Raw genomic sequence first — 19,585 nt, forward strand, 5'->3', positions numbered from 1 at the left:
GCCGGATCGATCCCCCCCATAGCGCATCCCAAGGGGACGTTTTGGAGATGAAGGATGCTCTTCCCCAGGGAAAACAAGGTCCTCTGGTCCCCAAGGGCGCTGCTGCAGCCTCTGCCAGTTCCCCGCTGGCGTTTTGGGGCGCTTTACCCCGTTCCCATCGATCCTGACGTGCTGGGAACGCCGAATCCACGCTCCCCCCTCCGCTGCCGTAGCCCAGGAGCTGGCGTCGGCTGGGATGAGGAGCAGCCCCGCTCCAAACGCTTCCCGTTGCCAGGTTCTCACCGCTGCTCTTCCAGACGGGGCCGAGAGCCAGGGGTTGGGAGCGCTCAGCGGTGATTCCCACGTTTGTGCATCCCAACATCAGCCCAGATGCGCCCTTTGCCTGTTCCCGCATCCCAAAGCCCCGCTCTTCCCGGCCGTTTTCTTTCCCTCCTCCTCTCCCCCCCCCTTTCCCACTGCTGGGAGCAGCCAGAGCTCCCACTGGAGCTCATATTCCAGGCCTGATGTCATGGGAGGGCTGCGGCTTCGCTGCTGCCCGTTCCAGCTGGGAACAAGAGAGCTTTGAGGGGCAGGATGCAGCCGCCCTATGGGACACGGAGCTAAATCCGGGCTCCGGGGCTTTGGAAGTTTGAGGTTGGTTTTTTCCCTTGGAAGGAGGATTTTGGAGGTGAAAGAGTTGGAATTTGGAGGGGAAATGCCTGAAAGTGGCGCTGGGGAGGGAAAAGCACTGGAATGTGGGAGGGAAGAGACTCGGGAGTGGGGGGTTGACAGTAAAAGTCCTTGGGAACGCGACGTTTTGAAGGTAAAATCCCTGCTGCCCCTCTGTGACACCCCCCCCCCCGGACAGCAGAGCCGGGAATGGATCCAACTGGATCCTATTGGAGCGATGGGAGCTGGTGTGGAGCGTGCCTGGATGGGGTGGGGTGGGGGGGCAAAGCCCTGGGGCTCCATAGGGCAACGGGAGAGGAGAATGGGGCAGGAGGGAGAAGAGGGGAAAGAGGGAATGGGGAGGGGAAGGAGCAGGAATGGGGGAGATGGGAATAGGTGGGAGTTGGAATGGGGGGCATGGGAATGGGGGGAGCTGGAATGGGGGGCATGGGAATGGGGGAGATGGGAATATGTGGGGGATGGAATGGGGGGCATGGGAATGGGGGAGATGGGAATGGGGGAGATGGGAATATGTGGGGGACGGAATGGGGGGGCATGGGAAGGGGGGAGCTGGGATGGGGGGCATGGGAATGGGGGGGAGATGGGAAGGGGGGAGATGGGAATAGGTGGGGGACGGAATGGGGGGCATGGAGATGGGGCGGAGCTGGAACTGGGGGGGAGCTGGGACCGGGTGGGGGCTGGAATGGGGGGCATGGGGATGGGGGGGAGCTGGAATGGGGGGGAACTGGGACCGGGTGGGGGCTGGAATGGGGGGCATGGGAATGGGGGGGAGCTGGAATGGGGGGGAACTGGGACCGGGTGGGAGCTGGAATGGGGGGCATGGGACTGGTGGGGGCTGGAATGGGGGGGAACTGGGACCGGGTGGGAGCTGGAATGGGGGGCATGGGAATGGGGGGAGCTGGAATGGGGGGAACTGGGACCGGGTGGGGGCTGGAATGGGGGGCATGGGACTGGTGGGGGCTGGAATGGGGGGGAACTGGGACCGGGTGGGAGCTGGAATGGGGGGCATGGGAATGGGGGGGAGCTGGAATGGGGGGGAACTGGGACCGGGTGGGAGCTGGAATGGGGGGCATGGGAATGGGGGGGAGCTGGAATGGGGGGGAACTGGGACCGGGTGGGGGCTGGAATGGGGGGCATGGGAATGGGGGAGATGGGAATGGGGCGGGTGGAGCAAGGGAGGGAGGGGGGCGAGGGGCGTGGCCTGCCGCAGAGGGGCGTGGCCTGCTGCAGAGGGGCGTGTCTCCGCGGCAGGGGGCGGAGTCTTGGCCCATGATGGCGGCGGGGCCGTGGGCGGTGCTGGCGGTGCTGGCGCTGGGCTGGGGGCCGGGGCCCGGTCCCGGGGCCCGCGGGTTCTTCCCCGAGGAGCGCTGGAGCCCGGAGCCGCCGCTGCTGCCGCCGCGGGTCACGGTGGCGCTGCTGGCCCGGAACGCGGCCCATGCGCTGCCCACCACGCTCGGAGCCCTGGAGCGGCTGCGGCACCCCAAGGAGCGGACGGCGCTGTGGTGAGGGGCGGGGAACGGGGACGGGGGGGAACGGGAACGGGGTGGGGGGAACGGGATGGGGGGAGCGGGATGGGGGGAGCGGGATAGGGGGGAATGGGGGGAGCGGGATGGGGGGGAATGGGGGGAACGGGGGGATGGGATATGGAGGGATGCACCGGGATAACGGGACATGCGGGAACGGAGGTACCGGGATAGGGCGATATGGGGGAACGGGACATGGGGACACAGGGGGATCGGAGGTACCGGGATAGCAAGACATAGGGGAACGGGATGTGGGGGAATGGGATATGGGGACATGGGGACACCGGGGATGGGAGAGATGGGGACATGGGGGGAACGGGACACCGGGGGACGGGAGGTACCGGGGCATCGGGACACGGGGGGGAACGGGACACGGGACGCCGGGTAACGGGAGGGACGGGGCCGTGTGGAGGCACCGGCACACCGGGAGGGGACGTAGGGACACGGGGGAACGGGACACGGGGACACCGGGGGATGGGAGGGACGGGACATGGGGGGGGTTGCACCGGGATAGCGGGACACGGGGGAACGGGACACAGGAGATACCGGGACTCGGGGGAATGGGATGTGGGGACACCAGGAGATGGGAGGGACGGGGACATACAGGGGGGTGCACCGGGATAACGGGACACGGGGGAACGGGACATGGGGACATGGGGGAATGGGACACGGAGGGACGGGGCCGTGGGGGGAACGGAACGTGGGGACATCCGGGGATAGGAGGAGCGGGGACGTGGGGGGGTGCACCGGGATAACGGGACACGGGGGAACGGGACATGGGGACATAGGGGATGGGAGAGATGGGGACATGACATGGGGGGAACGGGACACGGAGGGACGGGGCCATGGGGGGAATGGGACGTGGGGACACCCGGGGATGGGGGAGATGGGGACATGGGGGAACGGGACACGGGGGAACGGGGCATGGGGACATAGGGGATGGGAGAGATGGGGACATGGGGGGAACGGGACACGGGGGAACGGGACATGGGGACATGGGGGGAATGGGACGTGGGGACACGGGGGGATGGGAGAGATGGGGACGTGGGGGGGTGCACCGGGATAACGGGACACAGGGGGAATGGGATGTGGGGACACTACGGGATGGGAGGGACGGGGCCATGGGGGGAACGGGACGTGGGGGCACCCGGGGATGGGAGAGATGGGGACATGGGGGGGGTGCACCGGGATAACGGGACACGGGGGAACGGGATATGGGGACGTAGGGGATGGGAGGGACGGGGCCATGGGGGAACGGGACATGGGAACATGGGGGGATAGGAGGAACGGGGACATGGGGGGGGTGCACCGGGATAACGGGACACAGGGGAACGGGACATGGGGACATAGGGGATGGGAGAGATGGGAACATGGGGGGAACGGGACACGGGGGAACTGGACACGAGGGAACGGGACATGGGGACATGGGGGGATGGGAGGGACGGGGACATAGGGGGGGGGTGCACCGGGATAACGGATACGGGGGTCCCTGAGCGGGGGGGGGGGGTGGGCGTGGGGGTCAAGGGGTCAGGGGGGTTCCTATGGGGGTGAAGGGGGTTCCTATGGGGGGGTGAAGGGGGTCACCTAGGGGGGGTCAAGAGGGTCCCTATGGACTGGGGGGTGCCCAGATTTGGGGTCCCCATGGGTTGAGGGTCCCAGATTTGGGGTCCCTAAGGGCTGGGGGGTGCTCGAGTTTGGGGTCAGGATCCCGATGGGTGCCCAAGTTTTGGGGGGGGGGGGGGCGGGAGATCCTCATGCCCCCCCTTGGTTCAGGTGCTCCCTGTGGGTGCTGATGGGGGACCCTCCTCTGCCCCCCTTCCCCTTGTGTCCCCCACCCCATAGCTCCTACCCCGATGAGGAGGGCCCCAAGCACTGGTCCCCGCTGCGCTATGAGCACGTCATGCGGCTGCGGCAGGCGGCGCTGGAGGCTGCCCGAGCTGCCTGGTCCGATTACCTGCTGGTGAGGGGGGGTCCGGCTCAATAACTGGGGGGGTCACAGAGCACCCATGGGTGCTCACGGCTCCCATTGGGTGCTCTGGGGGCCAGTTCCTGGACGCTGACAACGTCCTCACCAACCCCGACACCCTGGGGCTGCTGATGGCCGAGAACAAGACGCTGGTGGCGCCGATGCTGGACTCGCGGGCGGCTTATTCCAACTTCTGGTGTGGGATGACCCCGCAGGTGAGGTGGGGTAGAGCTGGGGGGCATCCCTTGGGTACCACAGCTGGGGGACATCCCTTGGGTACCACAGCTGGGAGCTGCATCCCTTGGGTACCACAGCTGGGAGCTGCATCCCTTGGGTACCACAGCTGGGGCTGCATCCCTTGGGTACCACAGCTGGGGCAGCATCCCTTGGGTACCACAGCTGGGGGAGCATCCCTCGGGTACCACAGCTGGGGGCATCCCTTGGGTACCACAGCTGGGGGGCATCCCTTGGGTACCACAGCTGGGAGCTGCATCCCTTGGGTACCACAGCTGGGAGCTGCATCCCTTGGGTACCACAGCTGGGGCTGCATCCCTTGGGTACCACAGCTGGGGCAGCATCCCTTGGGTACCACAGCTGGGGGACATCCCTTGGGTACCACAGCTGGGAGCTGCATCCCTTGGGTACCACAGCTGGGGGAGCATCCCTCGGGTACCACAGCTGGGGGCATCCCTTGGGTACCACAGCTGGGGGGCATCCCTTGGGTACCACAGCTGGGAGCTGCATCCCTTGGGTACCACAGCTGGGAGCTGCATCCCTTGGGTACCACAGCTGGGGCTGCATCCCTTGGGTACCACAGCTGGGGCAGCATCCCTTGGGTACCACAGCTGGGGGACATCCCTTGGGTACCACAGCTGGGAGCTGCATCCCTTGGGTACCAAGCTGGGGGGCATCCCTTGGGTACCACAGCTGGGGGACATCCCTTGGGTACCACAGCTGGGAGCTGCATCCCTTGGGTACCAAGCTGGGGGGCATCCCTTGGGTACCACAGCTGGGGGACATCCCTTGGGTACCACAGCTGGGGGACATCCCTTGGGTACCACAGCTGGGGCAGCATCCCTTGGGTATCACAGCTGGGGGGCATCCCTTGGGTACCACAGCTGGGAGCTGCATCCCTTGGGTACCACAGCTGGGGGACATCCCTTGGGTACCACAGCTGGGAGCTGCATCCCTTGGGTACCAAGCTGGGGGGCATCCCTTGGGTACCACAGCTGGGGGACATCCCTTGGGTACCACAGCTGGGGGACATCCCTTGGGTACCACAGCTGGGGCAGCATCCCTTGGGTATCACAGCTGGGGGGCATCCCTTGGGTACCACAGCTGGGGGACATCCCTTGGGTACCACAGCTGGGGGGCATCCCTTGGGTACCACAGCTGGGAGCTGCATCCCTTGGGTACCACAGCTGGGGACATCCCTTGGGTACCACAGCTGGGAGCTGCATCCCTTGGGTACCACAGCTGGGAGCTGCATCCCTTGGGTACCACAGCTGGGGGGCATCCCTTGGGTACCACAGCTGGGGGCATCCCTTGGGTACCACAGCTGGGGGGCATCCCTTGGGTACCACAGCTGGGGGCATCCCTTGGGTACCACAGCTGGGGGACATCCCTTGGGTACCACAGCTGGGGGACATCCCTTGGGTACCACAGCTGGGGCAGCATCCCTTGGGTACCACAGCTGGGGGACATCCCTTGGGTACCACAGCTGGGAGCTGCATCCCTTGGGTACCAAGCTGGGGGGCATCCCTTGGGTACCACAGCTGGGAGCTGCATCCCTTGGGTACCTCAGCTGGGGGACATCCCTTGGGTACCACAGCTGGGGGACATCCCTTGGGTACCACAGCTGGGGCAGCATCCCTTGGGTATCACAGCTGGGGGGCATCCCTTGGGTACCACAGCTGGGGGACATCCCTTGGGTACCACAGCTGGGGGGCATCCCTTGGGTACCACAGCTGGGGGGGCATCCCTTGGGTACCACAGCTGGGGGGCATCCCTTGGGTACCACAGCTGGGAGCTGCATCCCTTGGGTACCACAGCTGGGAGCTGCATCCCTTGGGTGCCACAGCTGGAAGCTGCATCCTTTGAGTACCACATTTGGGTACCACATCCTTTGGGTCCCACATTTGGGTCCCACATCGGGGTCCCACATCCTTTGGGTCCCACACTTGGGTCCCACATCCTTTGGGTCTCACATCTGGGTCCCGCATTTGGGTCCCACATCTGGGTGCCACATCCCTTGGGTACCACATCTGGGTCCCACATCCTTTGGGTCCCACATCTGGGTCCCACATCCTTTGGGTCCCACATCTGTGTGCCACATCCTTTGGGTTCCACATCTGGGTCTCACATCTGGGTCCCACATCTGGGTGCCACATCCCTTGGGTCCCACATCCTTTGGGTCCCACATCTGGGTCCCACATCCTTTGGGTCCCACATCCGGGTCCCACATCTGGGTCCCACATCCTTTGGGTACCACATCTGGGTCCCACATCTGGGTCCCACATCCTTTGGGTCCCACATCTGGGTCCCACATCTGGGTCCCACATCTGGGTCCCACATTTGGGTCCCACATCTGGGTCCCACATTTGGGTCCCACATCCTTCGGGTCCCTCATGGGGTTCCCCCCCCCGCAGGGTTACTACCGCCGCACAGCCCTGTACCTGCCGGTGCGGCGCCGGGAGCGCCGCGGCTGCTTCGCGGTGCCCATGGTGCACTCGACCTTCCTGCTGGACCTGCGCCGCGCCGGCACCGCCGCGCTCCGCTTCCACCCCCCCCCGCCCGACTACGCCGGCGCCCTGGACGACATCATCGCCTTCGCCCACGCCTGCCGCCGCGCCCGTGAGAGCCCGCGGCACCGCGGCATCGGCGTCCGGATCGGGAATGACGGGAGAAGGGAATGGGATTGGGAGCAGGGAATGACGGGATCGGGGTTGGGATTGGGAATGACGGGAGCAGGGAATGGGATTGGGATCAGGGAATGACGGGATCGGGGTTGGGATTGGGAATGACGGGAGCAGGGAATGGGATTGGGATCAGGGAATGACGGGATCGGGGTTGGGATTGGGAATGACGGGAGCAGGGAATGGGATTGGGAGCAGGGAATGACGGGATTGGGGTCGGGATTGGGAATGACGGGAGCAGGGAATGGGATTGGGAGCAGGGAATGACGGGATTGGGGTCGGGATTGGGAATGACGGGAGCAGGGAATGGGATTGGGAGCAGGGAGTGACGGGATCGGCGTTGGGATTGGGAATGATCAGGGAATGAGCAGGGAATGACGGGGGGTTGGGATTGGGAATGATGGGAGCAGGGAATGGGATTGTGATCAGGGAATGATGGGATCGGGGTTGGGATTGGGAATGATGGGAGCAGGATCAGGGATTGGGATCAGGGAATGAATGGGATTGGGAATGGGAGCCGGGGGGATGATCAGGGAATGATTGGGGTTGGGAATGGTAATGATGGGAGCAGGGAATGGGATCAGGGAATGATGGGATCGGGATCAGGGTTGGGATTGGGATTGTGAATGATGGGATCAGGGAATGATGGGATCGGGGTTGGGAATGATGGGACCAGGGAATGATGGGATCAGGGAATGATGGGATCGGGGATGGGAATGAGGGGATCAGGAAATGATGGGATCAGGGAATGGTGGGATCAGGGTTGGGAATGATGGGATCAGGATCAGGGGATCGGGAATGATGGGATCGGGGAATGATGGGATCGGGGTTGGGAATGATGGGATTGGGGAATGATGGGATCAGGGAATGATGGGATCAGGGATCGGGATCAGGGAATGATGAGATTGGGGTTGGGAATGACGGGATCAGGGGATCATGCGGCCTTGGGATCAGGGAATTGCGGGAGCAGGGATTGGGAGCAGGGAATGACGGGATCAGGGAATTGGGAGCAGGGGATCACGAGGTTATGGAGCAGGGAATGATGGGAGCAGGGAATGGCAGGAGCAGGATTGGGATCAGGGAATCAGGATCGGGAATGAGGAGATCAGGGAATCATGGGATCATGGGATCACGGGATCAGGGATCAGGGATCACGGGATCAGGGAATCGGGATCAGGGGATCATGAGGTCAGGGGATTGGGGAATGACAGGATCAGGGAATGATGGGATCATGGGATCACAGCATCAGGGAATCAGGATCAGGAATGACGAGATCAGGGAATCATGGGATCACGGAATGACGGGATCAGGGATCACGGGATCAGGGAATCGGGATCGGGATCATGAAGTCTTGGGATCAGGGAATTGCGGGATCAGGGAATGATGGGATCATAGGATCACAGGATCAGGGAATCGCAGGATCAGGGAATGATGGGATCATGGGATCACAGGATCAGGGAATCGCGGGATCAGGGAACCTGGATCCAGGGAATCACGGGGTCATTGAATCAGGGAATGGTGGGATCAGGGAATGACGGGATCAGGGAATAACGGGATCAGGGAATCACAGGATCAGGGAATCACAGGATCAGGGAATCACGGGATCATGGCATTGCCTCAGCTCCGGATCCCAGCTGGAAGGGGGCTGCTCCCCACGCTGCTTCCATTGCCAAGTGCTTTGGGTTTCAATGTCCAGGGGGGGGGGGGGGGGGATCCTGATCCTGATCCCAGTCCCAATCCCGATCCTGGTCCCTATCCTGATCCCAGTCCTGGTCCAGATCCCAGTCCCGATCCCAATCCCTATCCCGATCCTGATCCAGATCCTGATCCTGATCCTGATCCTGATCCCAATCCCTATCCCAGTCCTGATCCCGATCCTGATCCCAATTCTGATCCCGATCCCTATCCTGAGCTCAATTCTGATCCCGATCCTGATCCCGATCCTGATCCCGATCCCGCTCCCGCTCCCGATCCCCCTCTGTTCCCGCAGAGGTGCAGATGTTCGTGTGCAACCGGGACGTTTACGGCCGATCCCGATCCCAATCCTGATCCCGCTCCCGATCCCAATCCCACTCCCTTCCCGCAGAGGTGCAGATGTTCGTGTGCAACCGGGACGTTTACGGCTGATCCCGATCCCAATCCCGATCCCGATGCCGATCCCGATCCCGATCCCGATCCCCCTCTGTTCCCGCAGAGGTGCAGATGTTCGTGTGCAACCGGGACGTTTACGGCTGATCCCGATCCTGATCCCGATCCCAATCCCGATCCCGATCCCGATCCCGCTCCCGCTCCCGATCCCCCTCTGTTCCCGCAGAGGTGCAGATGTTCGTGTGCAACCGGGACGTTTACAGCTGATCCCGATCCTGATCCTGATCCCGATCCCGATCCCGATCCCGATCCCGCTCCCAATCCCGATCCCAATCCCGATCCCGATCCCCCTCTGTTCCCGCAGAGGTGCAGATGTTCGTGTGCAACCGGGACGTTTACGGCTGATCCCGATCCTGATCCTGATCCCGATCCCGATCCCGCTCCCGATCCCAATCCCGATCCCGATCCCGATCCCGCTCCCGATCCCGATCCCCCTCTGTTCCCGCAGAGGTGCAGATGTTCGTGTGCAACCGGGACGTTTACGGCTGATCCCGATCCTGATCCTGATCCCGATCCCGATCCCAATCCCGATCCCGCTCCCGATCCCGATCCCCTCTGTTCCCGCAGAGGTGCAGATGTTCGTGTGCAACCGGGACGTTTACAGCTGATCCCGATCCTGATCCTGATCCCGATCCCGCTCCCAATCCCGATCCCGATCCCCCTCTGTTCCCGCAGAGGTGCAGATGTTCGTGTGCAACCGGGACGTTTACAGCTGATCCCGATCCTGATCCTGATCCCGATCCCGATCCCGATCCTGATCCTGATCCCGATCCCGCTCCCAATCCCGATCCCGATCCCCCTCTGTTCCCGCAGAGGTGCAGATGTTCGTGTGCAACCGGGAAGTTTACGGCTTCCTGCCGGTGCCGCTGCGCGCGCACAGCTCCCTGCAGGATGAGGCCGAGAGCTTCCTGCACGTCCTGCTCGAGATCATGGGTGAGCCCCCCCATTCCCTATGGAGCCGGTCCCTATGGAGCCGTTCCTATGGATCAGTTCCCTATGGATCAGTTCCCTATGGAGCTGTTCCTATGGAGCTGTTCCCTATGGAGCCGTTCCTATGGATCTGTTCCTATGGAGCCGGTCCCTATGGAGCCGTTCCTATGGATCAGTTCCCTATGGATCTGTTCCCTATGGAGCTGTTCCTATGGAGCTGTTCCCTATGGAGCCGTTCCTATGGATCAGTTCCCTATGGATCTGTTCCCTATGGAGCTGTTCCTATGGATCAGTTCCCTATGGATCTGTTCCTATGGAGCTGTTCCCTATGGAGCCGTTCCTATGGATCTGTTCCTATGGATCTGTTCCTATGGATCAGTTCCTTATGGATCTGTTCCTATGGAGCTGTTCCCTATGGAGCCGTTCCTATGGATCAGTTCCCTATGGATCTGTTCCCTATGGATCAGTTCCTTATGGATCTGTTCCTATGGATCAGTTCCCTATGGATCAGTTCCCTATGGATCTGTTCCCTATGGATCTGTTCCTATGGATCTGTTCCCTATGGATCCATTCCCTATGGATCCGTTCCCTATGGATCAGTTCCCTATGGATCAGTTCCCTATGGATCTGTTCCCTATGGATCTGTTCCTATGGATCTGTTCCCTATGGATCCATTCCCTATGGATCCGTTCCCTATGGATCTGTTCCTTACGGAGCATCCTTCACCCTCCCCTAGTGAAGAACCCCCCCGCGGAGCCGTCCCCCCACGTGTGGGTCCCCCCGAAGGTCCCGGACAAGATGGGCTTCGATGAGGTGAGGATTTGGGGACCCCTCCAATGGGATTTGGGATGGGGGGGGGGGGGGGTCCCATCCTGCTCGGGTGGATCCGGGGCGTCCCAGGGATTTGGGGATTTTCCCCCCTTTTCTTGGATTCTTGGGGGGGGTATTGAATTTTGGGGATATTTGGTCCCTTTTCTTGAATTTTTGGGTTTTTTTTTCTGTTTTCTTGGGATTTGGGGGAATTTCTTTTTACTGAATTTTTGGGATTTTTTCCCTTTTCTTGGAATTTTGGGGATTTTTTCTCTTCTTGAATTTTTTTTTTTCTGTTTTCTTGGAATTCTGGGGATTTTTTTTCTTTCTATTGAATTGTTGGGATTTTTTCCCCTTGAATTTTTGGAGTTTTTTCTGTTTTCTAGGAATTTGCAGAATTTTTTATTTTTATTGCATTTTTGGGATTTTTTTCCCTTTTCTTGAATTTTTGTATTTTTTTTCTGTTTTCTTGAAATTTGTTTTTTTTTGTTTTCTTGGAATTTGTGGAATTGTTTTCTTTTTATTGAATTTTCTTTTCTGTTTATTGAATTTTGGGGATTTTTTCCCCCTTGGAATTTGGGAATTTTTTTTCTTTTTATTGAATTTTTGAGGTTTTTTTCCCTTTTCTTGGAGTTTTGGGGAATTTTTTTCTTTTTATTGAATTCTGGGATTTTTTTCCCCTTTTCTTGAATTTTGTTCATTTTTTTTTCTGTTTCCTTGGAATTTTGGGGAAATTTTTTCTTTTTATTGAATTTTTGGGATTTTTTCCCCCTTGAATTTTTGGAGTTTTTTCTGTTTTCTTGGAATTTTGGTGTTTTTTTTTTCTGTTTTCTAGGAATTTGGGTTTTTTTTTAATTGATTTTTTTCTGTTTATTGAATTTTTGGTATTTTTCCCCCTTTCCTTGAATTTTTGGAGTTTTTTCTGTTTTCTTGGAATTTGGTTTTTTTTTTTAATTGAATTTTTGAGGGGTTTTTCCCCCTTGGAAATCTGGGGATTTATTTTCTTTTTATTGAATTTTGGGATTTTTTTTCCCCCTTTTCTTTTTTTTTTTTTTCTGTTTCCTTGGAATTTTGGGGATTTTTTCTCTGTTTATTGAATTTTTGGGATTTTTTTTTTCCCCCTTTTCTTGAATTTTGGGGGTTTGTCCCCTTCTCTTGAGCTTTTAGGATTTTTTTTCTGTTTTCTGGGAATTTGGGGGCTTTTTCCCCCCTTTTTCTTGAATTTTTTTTTTTTCTGTTTTCTTGGGATTTAGGAAAATTTCTTTCTTTTTAATGAATTTTTGGGATTTTTTTCCCTTTTTATGGAATTTTGGGGATTTTTTTCCCTTTTCTTGATTTTTTTTTTCTGTTTTCTTGGAATTTTGGGGAAATTTTTTCTTTTTTATTGAATTTTGGGGATTTTTTTTCCCCCTTGAATTTTTGGACTTTTTTCTGTTTTCTTGGAAGTTTCGCTTTTTTTTTCTGTTTTCTTGAAATTTGGGGATTTTTTTCTTTTTCTTGATTTTTTTTCCTGTTTATTGAATTTTGGGGATTTTTCCCCCTTTTCTTGTATTTTTGGAGTTTTTTCCCTTTTCTTGGAATTTTGGGGATTTTTTTTCTTTTTATTGAATTTTGGGATTTTTTCCCCCTTTTCTTGAATTTTTGGGGTTTGTCCCCTTCTCTTGTGTTTTTTGGATTTTTTTCTGGTTTCTTGGAATTTGGGGGCTTTTTCCCCACCTTTTCTTGAATTTTTGGAGGTTTTTCTGTTTTCTTGGAATTTGGAGAATTTCTTTCTTTTTACTGAATGTTGGGGATTTTTTTTTGTTTTCTTGGAATGTTGGGAATTTTTTCCCCTTTTCTTGAATTTTTTTTTTTTTCTGTTTTCTTGGAATTTGGGGAAATTTTTTCTGTTTATTGAATTTTGGGGATTTTTTTCCCCACCTTTTCTTCAATTTTTGGAGTTTTTTGTGTTTTCTTGGAATTTGGAGAACTTCTTTCTTTTTACTGAATTTTTGGGATTTTTTCCCTTTTCTTGATTTTTTTTTTTTCTGTTTTCTTGGAAATTTGGGGATTTTTTTCCTTTTTATTGAACTTTGGGATTTTTTTCCCCCTTTTCTTTAATTTTTATTTTTCCTCTTTTCCTGGAATTTTGGGGAATTTTTTCTTTTTTCTTTAATTTTTGTATATTTTTCCTCTTTTCCTGGAATTTTGGGGAATTTTTTCCTTTTTCTTTAATTTTTGTATATTTTTCCCCTTTTCCTGGAATTTGGGGGAATTTTTTCCTTTTTCTGGAATTTTTTGTTTATTTTTTCCCCTTTTCCTGGAATTTTGGGGATTTTTTTCCTTTTTCTTTAATTTTTATTTTTCCTCTTTTCCTGGAATTTTGGGGAATTTTTTCCTTTTTCTTTAATTTTTGTATATTTTTCCCCTTTTCCTGGAATTTTGGGGAATTTTTTCCTTTTTCTGGAATTTTTTGTTTATTTTTTCCCTTTTCCTGGAATTTTGGGGAATTTTTTCCTTTTTCTTTAATTTTTGTTTATTTTTCCCCTTTTCCTGGAATTTTGGGGAATTTTTTCCTTTTTCTGGAATTTTTGTTTATTTTTTTCCCTTTTCCTGGAATTTTGTTTAATTTTTTCCCTTCTTCTGGAATTTTTGTTTATTTTTTCCCCTTTTCCTGGAATTTTGGGGAATTTTTTCCTTTTTCTGGAATTTTTGTGGTTTTTTTTCCCTTTTCCTGGAATTTTGGGGAATTTTTTCTTTTTTCAGGAATTTTTGTGGTTTTTTTTCCCTTTTCCTGGAATTTTGGGGAATTTTTCCTTATTGTGAAATTTTTGTGGTTTTTTTTTCCCTTTTCCTGGAATTTTGGGGAATTTTTTCCTTTTTCTTTAATTTTTGTTTATTTTTCCTCTTTTCCTGGAATTTTGGGGAATATTTTCCTTTTTCTGGAATTTTTCTTTATTTTTCCCCTTTTTCTGGAATTTTTGAGAATTTTTTCTTTTTTCTGGAATTTTTGTTTTTTTTTTTCCCTTTTCCTGGAATTTTGGGGAATTTTTTTCTTTTTTCTGGAATTTTTGTTTATTTTTTCCCCTTTTCCTAGAATTTTGGGGAATTTTTTCCTTTTTCTGAAATTATTGGAGGTTTTTTTCCCTTTACCTGGAATTTTGGGGATTTTTTTCTTTTTTCTTTAATTTTTGTTTATTTTTTTCCCTTTTCCTGGAATTTTGGGGAATTTTTTCTTTTTTCTGGAAGTTTTTGTTTATTTTTCCCCTTGTCCTGGAATTTTGGGGAATTTTTTCCTTTTTCTTTAATTTTTGTTTATTTTTTCCCTTTTCCTGGAATTTTGGGGAATTTTTTCCTGTTTCTGGAATTTTTTGTTTATTTTTCCCCTTTTCCTGGAATTTTGGGGAATTTTTTCTTTTTTCTGGAATTTTTGTGGTTTTTTTTCCCTTCTCCTGGAATTTTGGGGATTTTTTTCTTTTTTCTGAAAATTTTTTTTTTCCCTTTTCCTGGAATTTTTGGGAATTTTTTCTTTTTTCTGGAATTTTTGTTTATTTTTTTTCCCTTTTCCTGGAATTTTGGGGAATTTTTTTCTTTTTTCTGGAATTTTTGTTTATTTTTTCCCCTTTTCCTGGAATTTTGGGGAATTTTTTCCTTTTTCTGGAATTTTTGTTTATTTTTTTCCCTTTTCCTGGAATTTTGGGGAATTTTTTCCCCTTTTCTGGAATTTTGTTGATTTTTTCTGGAATTTTGTTTATTTTTTCCCTTTTCCTGGAATTTTTTGGAATTTTTTCTTTTTTCTGGAATTTTTGTTTATTTTTCCCCTTTTCCTGGAATTTTGGGGAATTTTTTCCTTTTTCTGGAATTTTTGTTTATTTTTTTCCCTTTTCCTGGAATTTTGAATTTTTGTTTATTTTTTCCCCTTTTTTCTGGAATTTTTTTTTTTTTTATTTTTTTTATCTTTTTTCCTGGAATTTTGGGGAATTTTTTTCCTTTTTCTGGAATTTTTGTGGTTTTTTTCCCTTTTTATGGAATTTTGGGGATTTTTTTCCTTTTTCTGGAATTTTTGTTTATTTTTTCCCTTTTCCTGGAATTTTGGGGAATTTTTTTCCTTTTTCTGGAATTTTTGTGGTTTTTTTCCCTTTTTATGGAATTTTGGGGATTTTTTCCCTTTTTCTGGAATTTTTGTTTATTTTTTTCCCTTTTCCTGGAATTTTGGGGAATTTTTTCCTTTTTCTGAATTTTTTGTTTATCTTTTTCCCTTTTCCTGGAATTTTGGGGAATTTTTTCCCCTTTTCTGGAATTTTGTTGATTTTTTCTGGAATTTTGTTTATTTTTTCCCTTTTCCTGGAATTTTGGGGAATTTTTTCCTTTTTCTGGAATTTTGTTTATTTTTTCCCTTTTCCTGGAATTTTGGGGAATTTTTTCCTTTTTCTGGAATTTTTGTGTTTTTTTTCCCTTTTTCTGGAATTTTGGGGATTTTTTTCCCTTTTTCTGGAATTTTTGTTTATTTTTTCCCTTTTCCTGGAATTTTTGGGAATTTTTTCCTTTTTCTGGAATTTTTGTTTATTTTTTTCCCTTTTCCTGGAATTTTGGGGAATTTTTTCCCTTCTTCTGGAATTTTGTTTATTTTTCTGGAATTTTGTTTATTTTTTCCCTTTTCCTGGAATTTTGGAGAATTTTTCCCTTTTTCTGGAATTTTTGTGTTTTTTTTTCCCTTTTTCTGGAATTTTGGGGATTTTTCCCCTTTTTCTGGAATTTTTGTTTATTTTTTCCCTTTTCCTGGTATTTTGGGGAATTTTTTCCTTTTTCTGGAATTTTGTTTATTTTTTCTGGAATTTTGTTTATTTTTTCCCTTTTCCTGGTATTTTGGGGAATTTTTTCCTTTTTCTGGAATTTTGTTTATTTTTTCTGGAATTTTGTTTATTTTTTCCCTTTTCCTGGTATTTTGGGGAATTTTTTCCTTTTTCTGGAATTTTGTTTATTTTTTCTGGAATTTTGTTTATTTTTTCCCTTTTCCTGGAATTTTGGGGAATTTTTTCCTTTTTCTGAATTTTTTGTTTATTTTTCCCTTTTCCTGGAATTTTGGGGAATTTTTTCCTTTTTCTGGAATTTTTGTTTAATTTTTTTCCTATTTTCCTGGAATTTTGGGGAATTTTTTCCTTTTTCTGGAATTTTTGTTTATTTTTTCTGGAATTTTGTTTATTTTTCCCCTTTTCCTGGAATTTTGGGGAATTTTTTCCTTTTTCTGGAATTTTTGTTTAGTTTTTGCCCTTTTCCTGGAATTTTTTGGAATTTTTTTCTTTTTCCTGACTTTTTGCTCTTTCTCTCCCCCCCTTTCTCCCTCCCCCCCCCCATTCCCTCTTTCTCCAGGTTTTCCTCATCAACCTGCGGCGCCGCGCCGAGCGCCGGGCGCGGATGCTGCGGACGCTGCGGGAGCAGGAGATCTCCTGCAAGCTGGTGGAGGCCGTGGATGGGAGGTGAGTGATGGGGGGGGGGGGGAGGGGCGGAATTCCCAGCTCCCATGGGAATGGGGCCGGGCTGCAGGCGGGGGCCTTGCAGGGCCATGAACAGCAGCGAGGTGCAGGCGCTGGGCATCCGGATGCTGCCGGGATACCGGGATCCGTACCACGGCCGCCCGCTCACCAAGGGGGAGCTGGGATGTTTCCTGAGCCACTACCGGGTCTGGCAGGAGGTGAGAGCTGATCCCGGGGGGAATGGGGGGGGGAGAGCCCATAATCCTGGTGGGAATGAGGGGAATGAGCCGTTAATAATGATGGGAATGATGGGAATGAGCTGTTAATAATGATGGGAATGAGCCTTTAATAATGATGGGAATGAGCCTTTAATAATGATGGGAATTATGGGAATGAGCCTTTAATAATGATGGGAATGATGGGAATGAGCCGTTAATAATGATGGGAATGAGCCTTTAATAATGATGGGAATGATGGAAATGATCCCTTAATAATGATGGGAATGATAGGAATGGGCCCTTAATAATGATGGGAATGAGCCTTTAATAATGATGGGAATGATGGGAATGAGCCTTTAATAATGATGGGAATGATGGGAATGAGCCCTTAATAATGATGGGAATGAGGGGAATAGAGCCCTTAATAATGATGGGAATGATGGGAATGAGCCCTTAATAATGATGGGAATGATGGGAATAGAGCCCTTAATAATAATGGGAATGAGCCCTTAATCCTGGTGGGAATGATGGGAATGAGCCTTTAATAATGATGGGAATGATGGGAATGAGCCGTTAATAATGATGGGAATGATGGAAATGATCCCTTAATAATGATGGGAATGATAGGAATGGGCCCTTAATAATGATAGGAATGAGCCCTTAATAATGATGGGAATGAGCCTTTAATAATGATGGGAATGAGCCTTTAATAATGATGGGAATGAGCCTTTAATAATGATGGGAATGAGCCTTTAATAATGATGGGAATGAGGGGAATAGAGCCCTTAATAATGATGGGAATGATGGGAATGAGCCTTTAATAATGATGGGAATGATGGGAATGAGCCCTTAATAATGATGGGAATGAGCCCTTAATCCTGGTGGGAATGATGGGAATGATCCGTTAATAATGATCCCTGTTGTCCCTGGGTTGGATCCCCCATCCCATTGGGTCGGATCCCTGTTGTCCCTGGGTCGGATCCCTCATCCCATTGGGTCGGATCCCTGTTGTCCCTGGGTTGGATCCCTGTTGTCAATGAGATGGATCCCTGTTGTCCCTGGGTTGGATCCCCCATCCCATTGGGTCGGATCCCTGTTGTCCCTGGGTCGGATCCCTGTTGTCCCTGGGTCGGATCCCTGTTGTCCCTGGGTTGGATCCCTCTCCCCAGCAGCAGCAGGACGGGGGGGTCAGGGGCTGCCCCCCGTTGCCCCCCGCAGATCGCGGCGCGGGGGCTCCGGGCCTCGCTGGTCTTCGAGGACGATCTCCGCTTCGAGATCTTCTTCAAGCGCCGCCTCCGGACCCTGATGCAGGAGCTCGAAACGCAGCGGATCCCGTGGGACCTGATGTGAGCGTCCGGGGAACGGGAACGGGAACGGGAAAGGGAACGGGAACGGGAACGGGAACGGGAATGGGAACGGGAACGGGAACGGGAATGGGAACGGGAATGGGAACCGGAACGGGAACGGGAACTGGAACGGGAATGGAAACGGGAATGGGAATGGAAATGGGAACGGGAACGGGAATGGGAACGGGAATGGGAAAGGGAACGGGAACGGGAACGGGAACGGGAAAGGGAACGGGAATGGGAACGGGAACGGGAACGGGAACGGGAAAGGGAACGGGAATGGGAACGGGAACGGGAACGGGAACAGGAACGGGAACGGGAATGGGAACGGGAATGGGAACGGGAATGGGAATGGGAATGGGAACGGGAATGGGAATGGGAACGGGAATGGGGGAACGGGAACGGGAACGGGACGGAAGGGGAACGGGAAGGGGAACGGGAAGAGGAACGGGAATGGGAACGGGAACGGGAAGGGGAACGGGAAGGGGAACGGGAAGGGGAACGGGAAGAGGAACGGGAACGGGAAAGGGAACCGGAACGGGAATGGGAAGGGGAACGGGAAGGGGAACGGGAAGGGGAACGGGAAAGGGAACGGGGGGAACGGGAATGGGAACGGGAACGGGAATGGGAACGGGAATGGGAACGGGAACGGGAATGGGAACGGGAATGGGAACGGGAATGGGAAAGGGAACGGGAACGGGAACGGGAACGGGAAAGGGAACGGGAATGGGAACGGGAATGGGAACCAGAACAGGAACAGGAATGGGAACGGGAATGGAAATGGGAACAGGAATGGGAACGGGAATGGAAATGGGAACAGGAATGGGAATGGGAATGGGAACGGGAACCGGAACGGGAACAGGAACGGGAATGGGAACGGGAACGGGAATGGGAACGGAACAGGAATGGAACGGAATGGGAATGGAATGGGAACGGGAATGGAATGGGGAATGGAACGGGAATGGGAATGGGAATGGAAACGGGAATGGGAATGGAAATGGGAACGGGAATGGGAATGGAAATGGGAACGGGAACGGGAATGGGAATGGGAATGGAAACGGGAATGGGAACGGGGCGGGAGGAGGAGGGAGCCCCGCTCCCAGCCCCACCGCTCCCCCCTCCGCCGCTCCCAGCCCCACCGCGCCGCTCCCCGCAGTTACATCGGCAGGAAGCGGATGCAGCTGGAGCGGCCGGAGCGGCCGGTGCCGGGCGTGCGGAACCTGGTGGAAGCCGATTACTCCTACTGGAGCCTGGGCTACGTCCTGGGGCTGCGCGGGGCCCGCAAGCTGCTGGCGGCCCAGCCCCTGGCCAAGCTCCTGCCCGTGGACGAGTTCCTGCCCCTCATGTTCGACAAACACCCCATGTGAGCAGGGCAGAGCGGGAGCGGGGAGGGGGGGAACGGGGAGGGAATGGGGAGGGAACGGGGAGGGAGCGGGGAGGGAGCGGGGAGGGAATGGGGAGGGAGCGGGGAGGGAACGGGGAGGGACCGGGGAGGGAATGGGGAGGGAACGGGGAGGGAATGGGGAGGGAACGGGGAGGGAACGGGGAGGGAACGGGGAGGGAACGGGGAGGGAACGGGTGGGGAGGGAGGGAACGGGGAGGGAGCG

The 19,585-nt window shown here is 52.7% G+C and overlaps 1 protein-coding gene across 1 annotated transcript; it reads left to right on the top strand.

Annotated features, from left to right (window-relative positions):
• Positions 1-1,938: 1,938 nt before the first annotated feature.
• On the top strand, positions 1,939-19,345 carry COLGALT1 (collagen beta(1-O)galactosyltransferase 1). The gene is made up of 10 exons (XM_057403480.1): positions 1,939-2,171; positions 4,035-4,152; positions 4,239-4,373; positions 6,807-7,011; positions 10,035-10,154; positions 10,888-10,964; positions 16,311-16,417; positions 16,500-16,632; positions 17,851-17,978; positions 19,135-19,345. Exons 1-10 carry the CDS (start codon positions 1,939-1,941, stop codon positions 19,343-19,345), a joined length of 1,467 nt encoding a protein of 488 aa, XP_057259463.1.
• The last annotated feature ends 240 nt before the right edge of the window (positions 19,346-19,585 follow it).

Source organism: Pezoporus wallicus, unplaced genomic scaffold (genome assembly GCF_028554395.1).
Source record: "Pezoporus wallicus isolate ANWC-B61680 ecotype Strahan unplaced genomic scaffold, APGP_CSIRO_Pwel_v1 contig_7961, whole genome shotgun sequence".
Classification (NCBI taxonomy): Eukaryota; Metazoa; Chordata; class Aves; order Psittaciformes; family Psittacidae; genus Pezoporus; species Pezoporus wallicus.